Genomic DNA, 6,290 nt, shown 5'->3' with positions numbered 1-6,290 from the left:
GAACGCGGCCCAGCGCGCGGCCTACGATACGCTGCGCGCGCACGCCGGGCTCCAGGACGCGGCCCTGCGGAGGCTCGAGGAGGAGGCGCGCGACCTGCTGGAGAGGCTTGTGCAGCGCAAAGCGCGCGCCGCCGCCGAGCGCAACCTGCGCAACGAGCGCCGAGAGAAGTAAGGTGTTGGGCCCCGCCCTTCGGGGTAGGCCCCGCCCTCTAGGAGGAGGTCCGGCCCCGCCTCACACCCCGCTGAGTCAGCCCTTAGATGATTTTTCTACTCCTAGGGCCAAGCAGGCACGGGTGTCCCAGGAGCTGAAGAAGGCTGCCAAGCGGACTGTGAGCATCAGCGAGTAAGAGCTGGGACGGCCTGGAACTTGCCCAAACCGAGCCTCAGCTGGCTTGTCCTGGACCCCTGGTGGGCCATTGTCTGCATTCCCCATGCACACACACATACGTGCATGCCTTGATAGGATTCCCCTGGAACCGCCCACACAACTCGCATCCCGAAATGGCCTTCACCTTTTCACCATGGGACAGAGGGTCTGGCCTGGCATCCCTCGACCTTCCATGACTTCAGTTCCCCTCTCAGGAACCCAGACACCCTTGGAGATGGGGTCAGCGAGGGGGCAGAACCTCTGGCTGCCCTGGCCTCGGAGCCCAAGTCCCCGGATAGTGAGGCCTGTGAGAAGTGGAAGAGGCCCTTCAGGTGAGGACGCAGGAGGCTGCCCCAGAGGCTGGAAGTCTTCCTCTAGGGGCGACTCTTGGGTTGGGGAGAGACTGGGGTTCTGCTCGAATCTCCCACAGATAGGCCTAACCTCCAGTGCCCACGCAGGGACCTCAGCCTCTGTGCTCACTCCTCCTCCTCCCTCCCAGGACCAGAACTCAGAGGCTGGCGAGAGGGTATCGCCGTGAGGGGGCCTGGGGACTGGGTCAGCTGGCCCAAGCAGGTGTGCCAGCACAGGTGTGCAAGCATGAGCATGCACAGAGACGAGTGCATGTATATAGTGCCCGGGTGAACGGTGAACATGCCCGAGAGTGTGAGCACGTGGGCATGTGCAGAGTGCACTCACACAGGGACCTGAGTGGGCCTCCTGGTGCCCTCCTCCCCTGGCCTTGAGTGGCCCTCCATTCTGCCTCCATTGGCCTGTTATTGGTGATGCTCTTCCCTGCCCCATCTCCTGGCCTAAAGGCCTTTCGTCAGCCTTTCCTTGCAGGACCCTGGGAGTCTAGGGCTTTGGGGTGGTGAGGGAACCTAGGGGAGGGCCATGGGGCACTCTGGTCTTCAAAGTCCTTGGTAGCCCTGGTGGGCCAAGTCACCCCTGGCTGCCGGCTCTTGAGCTCACTTAACAGGCTTTCGTTACCTTTCTAACTGGGGCCTTGTGCTGTCCCAGCTTGGGGCACCCTCACCCCTAACTTGCCCACAGACCCCATCTCAACTTCCAGGAGGGTTGTCTTAGGCACTTGGGGGTGGGGCAGTGCTTAGTGTCATGGTAGAGATGCTGGGTGACTCTCGATGCCAAATCCCTCCCTTCACCTTCCGGGACTGGTCCGAGTCACCCTGCCTGCCCCTCTGGCTTGAGAGGCTCTGGCCCTCCAGGTTCCCAGCCCGGTGGATCCAGCAGCCAGCCACTCAGCACCTCTCTCCTGGTTGTGCCCCAGGTCTGCCTCCGCCACGTCCCTGACGCTGTCCCGCTGTGTGGATGTGGTGAAGGGTCTTCTGGAGTAAGTGTGTGTGTGTGCGGAGTGTGCGCCCACATGTCAGGTCTCTTGGAGCTTGGTGTCCTCTAGCCTAGGCTTGGTCTGTGTGGCTCAGTCTGTCCTTGCAGATGTTGCCCAGCTGTCTGTGTGTGAGTCTGCTAAGCCCCAGAGGGGGAAACTAGATACCCGCTGGCCGCCTCATCCTCCGCCCCCAGGCCCGCCCAGCTGTCCCTCATCCAGGGGCTCACAGGGGACAAACGCAGAATGCTAGCCTGGGGCCGGAGAGGAGCTACCACTCCGTTGGGGAAACAGCCTCGGAAATGGTTTTGTTCTGGGAAATGGACTTGTTCAGGGTCACAGAGCCAAGTAGTGCAAGGGCAGGACTGAAACCCCAGCCCCTAAGTTTCTCTGTGTCCACTGACCCTGCCCTGTCTCTCCTGTCTGTGTGTCCACCCCATCCAGGCTCCACTCTGACCTCGGGGAGGACTCTGGTGGGGGAATGGGCTCGCTGCACCACAGGGCCACGCTCTGCCACCTGCCATGTCTGCCTTCGGGTGCTGCTGCCTCAGAGGAGCTCGAGGGCTCACCCCCACATCCAATCTTGCTAACTGTCCCCCTGCCCCCCAGCTTCAAGAAGAGGAGAGGCCATTCCGTTGGGGGAGCCCCTGAGCAGCGGTACCTGAGCATCCCAGTGTGCGTGGCCGCCCGACTTCCTACAGGGCCCCAGGACGTGCTGGTAATTTGGGGCTGGGCCCCAAGCTGGGGTCTGGGGTAGAAGTGCAGACCCCAGTTCGGGGGGGCAGGGAGAGGCCGGGAAGCGAGACAGAGAGCCTGGGCAGGATGGGGGTGGGAGCTGCTCAGGGGATGGACTGGAGAGACCAGTACCCCAGGTGGGGATGCAGGTGGAGGGAGGCTGTTGTGGGAGTCAGGGGCCAGGCTGTGAGTGTGCACGTGCGTGAGTGCCTTGGGAGGCATGTGGGGAGCGAGGACACTGACTGTGCCTGTCCCCCACAGGATGCCCACCTCTCTGAGGTCAATGCTGTTCATTTTGGCCCCAATAGCAGCCTCCTAGCTACTGGAGGGGCTGACCGCCTGGTCCGCCTCTGGAATGTCGTGGGAGGTAAGGCAGCCCCCCTCCCCCCCGCCCCCCTAGGCAAATCCAGTGCCAACCCCTCCATCATCTCACCCTCAGTGGCAGAGGGCTTGGACCTCACTGTATCTAGCCCCCTGCAACATTCCCGGACCTTCTGACCTGACAAGGGGGAGGGGCCCAGGCTTGTCTCAGTTTGTTCCCTGAAGAAGGTGGAGCCTTGAGTCCCTGGGCTGCAGAGCTCACAGAAAGGCTTGCAGCTGGTGGGTTCTCTGGGGGAGGGGCCCACCCCATCAGGCCCTGCAGGGACAGGCCTTTGAGCAGCAAGGCCCTGGGATCCGCTCCCAGAGCTCAGTGAAGAAATAAATACTACCTGCTTTGTGTCATGTTGTCTAGAGAGGGTGTGCTGGGCAGTCCCACTCTGCTCTGGGAGGCGCCCTGGAGGAGGGGAGCTGGGAGCCGCCAGGCTGGGGCTTGCTGTATGATCTAGGAAGTCTTCCCTGTCCTCTGTTGTGAAATGACCGGCTGCCCTCTGGGGCCCCTTGCTGGCCATAAGGGGTAGTGCATCCTGCAGAGTAGGTGCCCCGCGGGTGGCCAGACCAAAGAGCCTGTTCTCCAACTTGTGGGAGGACGATCCGTTTCTGGAGGCTGATGAGCTCATTGCACCTGTCCCCATACTCTCAGGTCGCCTGGAGGCCAGCCAGACCCTGGAGGGCGCTGGTGGCAGCATCACCAGTGTGGACGTCGACCCCTCGGTGAGGGGACAGCCCCAGAGGCATAGCTCATTCCTTGCTTCCATCACACCCCCACCCCCACCCCACCCCACCCCACCCCGGGCCTAGTGACTCCTCTGCTCCACTTCGTGTGTAAGAGGCTTAGAGGCAGGCCCAGGCCCAGGACCTCCCCTTCCTTCTCTCCAGGGCTCCCAAGTGCTGGCAGCCACTTACAGTCAGGCCGCCCAGCTCTGGACGGTGGGGGAGGCACAGTCCAAGGTGAGCCTGACTGGAGGGGTGATCTGGGAGGTCCGGGGTCATGGTTCAGGACTTGGGGGGTGGGAAGGGGAGCTGTTAAGAGGGTCTCGGCCATGGCCATGCCCTTGATTCATACCTGGGATGGGGATGGGGCAGGAGACGCTCTCTGGACACACAGACAAGGTGACAGCTGCCAAATTCAAGCTCACGAGGCACCAGGCAGTGACTGGGAGCCGAGACCGCACAGTGAAGGAGTGGGACCTCGGCCGGGCCTACTGTGAGGCCCAACACCCCCTTCCCAGCCCCTGGGACCCCCAGGCCCAGACAGCAGGGACCTCAGCCAAACACCCAAGGCCTGCCTTTTCTGTCCGCCTCCTTGCTTCCTTGGGTGGATGAACCAGAAGGGGGGAGTGCCCTGGGCTGGCAGGCGGGGAGCTCAGGCTCTTGCTGGGGAAGGCACGGCCCTCTGAACCTCACCTTCCCTCCTTGTTCCCTGGGGCTGGTTCCTGACTGCGGCTCCTCGCCTTGGCCCCCAGGTTCCAGGACCATCAAGGTGCTTTCCTACTGTAATGACGTGGTCTGTGGGGATCATGTCATCATTAGTGGCCACAATGACCAGAAGATCCGGTTCTGGGACAGCAGGTAATGGAGCAGGCTGTGGGTTGGCTGTGTGTCTTTTCTGTGGCTATGGGGAAGTCAGGACTGCTTTTCAGTCCGGAAACTTAAATTCCTCTGGAGACGAAGTGACTTGCCCAGGACCCGAGGGAGGCCAGACTGTCGAGGGCAGTTGGGAGGGCTGTGAAGCGGTGGGTCTGGCATTGTCATCCAGCGGCCCTGCTGGGCAGGGTCCGTGTGGTCAGCTGTCCCAGGGAGCTCTCCCACCTTTGTGGCCCTCGGTTCCACTGCTGGGCTGTGCCTCAGTCATCCTAACCATGTAGTTAACCATTTTGTAATCAAAAGGACTTTTTTAAAAGTGTTTTTTCCTTAAAATACGAGCTCAGTTGGTTTTCCAGTAGCGTGTGGACTTTTCAGTGTAATTTTCAGTGGCCCGAGGGCCTCAGGAGCCCAGCTCTCCAGCCCAGAGGCTGCCTCCGACCTTCTTTGGAGGGGCGGCCTGCAGTGGGCACAAGGGGGTCGTGCTCAGCATCGAGAGCCTCTGGACTCAGCTGGGTGAGCTGCCTGCCCAGCCTCATCCTACATCCCTGTCTCTGCTCTGCAGGGGTCCCCACTGCACCCAGGTCATCCCTGTGCAGGGCCGGGTCACCTCCCTGAGCCTCAGCCAGGACCAGCTGCACCTGCTCAGCTGTTCCCGTGATGACACACTCAAGGTCATCGACCTGCGTGTCAGCAATATCCGACAGGTGTTCAGGTACCCACTGTGCCCTCTGACCCTGGGGCTGGGCCTCTCCCCTCCTCCTCTGGAAGCTATTGGCTGAGGGGCAGGGGCCACCTTCACTGACCCCTGACCTTGTCCGCCCTCAGGGCCGATGGCTTCAAGTGTGGTTCTGACTGGACCAAAGCTGTGTTCAGGTGTGTTTTTAGGTGTATGTGCCTGTCCCTGGCTATGCCCCATCTGCCCAGGGTGGTGGTGGTGGTGGTGTGTGTCTGTCTGTCTTCATGTCAGGCTCCTCTCCCTCTCTTGTTCCGCGGTGGCCGGCGCAGCCCCGACCGGAGCTATGCGCTGGCGGGTTCTGCAGATGGAGCACTTTATATCTGGGACGTGGACACTGGGAAACTGGAGAGCAGCCTTCGGGGGCCCCACTGGTGAGCATGATCCCCACCCCCCCACAGCTCACCAGTTGCCTTAATGACTCCCATGCACAGCTCCCACCCTCTCCACAGCCATCTGGTAGATGGAGGGGGACTGACTCTGGGGGTGCTGCACCCTGCCACAGCCCAGCAGTGAGGGGCTGAGTCAGAGTGCAGTACCCTGAAGCCCGCCTCTGCCCCTCCCTGTCCTCAGTGCTGCCATCAATGCCGTGGCCTGGTGCTACTCCGGGAGCCACGTGGTGAGCGTGGACCAGGCCAGGAAGGTTGTGCTCTGGCACTAGCTGGAGTGAGGACGCGGCCCCTGCGCCTGTCTGCAGAGTGGAGGGCTGGGGTGGCCTAAGGGGACCCACTGAGGGGTGGGAGGAAGGCCTGGCAGGACTTGGCCTATTTGTTTAAAAATAGGGTGTGTTTTTTTTAACCTCAATCTTTTCATGTATCCCCAAATAAACAAACAAATCGAAAAAATAAATAAAATTAAGTTAAAAAAATTCGAACAAGCATCTGCTTGTCTCTCTTTGCACGCCGAGGGTATGGCACGCCTTTGAGCTGGGGGTGGGAAGATCTAGACTCGGCCCCCTTTCCTGCGGAGCTGGGGCAGAGCCATGCCAGTGGAAACAGCCTGAAGAAAAAAAAGCCTAGAGCGGTGGTTCTTAACCTTCCTAATGCCGCAACCCTTTAGTACAGTTCCTCATGCTGTGGTGACCCCCAACCGTAATATTATTTTTGTTGCTACTTCATAACTGTAATTTTGCTGTTATGAATTGGGTG

General features: G+C 60.8%; 1 protein-coding gene across 1 annotated transcript in view; it reads left to right on the top strand.

Annotated features, from left to right (window-relative positions):
• The window catches only part of ATG16L2 (autophagy related 16 like 2), a 10,176-nt gene extending 4,283 nt beyond the window's left edge, over window positions 1–5,893 (top strand). Inside the window, exons 6-19 of the mRNA XM_045293093.1 lie at window positions 14–168; window positions 278–343; window positions 583–699; window positions 1,653–1,715; window positions 2,319–2,427; window positions 2,706–2,811; window positions 3,466–3,536; window positions 3,702–3,773; window positions 3,909–4,029; window positions 4,289–4,394; window positions 4,972–5,121; window positions 5,235–5,282; window positions 5,415–5,516; window positions 5,716–5,893. Of these exons, the coding sequence (XP_045149028.1) occupies window positions 14–168; window positions 278–343; window positions 583–699; window positions 1,653–1,715; window positions 2,319–2,427; window positions 2,706–2,811; window positions 3,466–3,536; window positions 3,702–3,773; window positions 3,909–4,029; window positions 4,289–4,394; window positions 4,972–5,121; window positions 5,235–5,282; window positions 5,415–5,516; window positions 5,716–5,803 (1,374 nt within the window). The 3' untranslated portion in view covers window positions 5,804–5,893. The remainder of the gene's footprint in view (window positions 1–13; window positions 169–277; window positions 344–582; window positions 700–1,652; window positions 1,716–2,318; window positions 2,428–2,705; window positions 2,812–3,465; window positions 3,537–3,701; window positions 3,774–3,908; window positions 4,030–4,288; window positions 4,395–4,971; window positions 5,122–5,234; window positions 5,283–5,414; window positions 5,517–5,715) is intronic.
• The last annotated feature ends 397 nt before the right edge of the window (window positions 5,894–6,290 follow it).

Source organism: Echinops telfairi, unplaced genomic scaffold, assembly GCF_000313985.2.
Source record: "Echinops telfairi isolate 266 unplaced genomic scaffold, ASM31398v2 ScPeMD7_1713;HRSCAF=2227, whole genome shotgun sequence".
Lineage (NCBI taxonomy): Eukaryota > Metazoa > Chordata > Mammalia > Afrosoricida > Tenrecidae > Echinops > Echinops telfairi.
The sequence above is the reverse complement of the archived record's forward strand: the minus strand, read 5'-3'. Positions and strand labels throughout refer to the sequence as shown.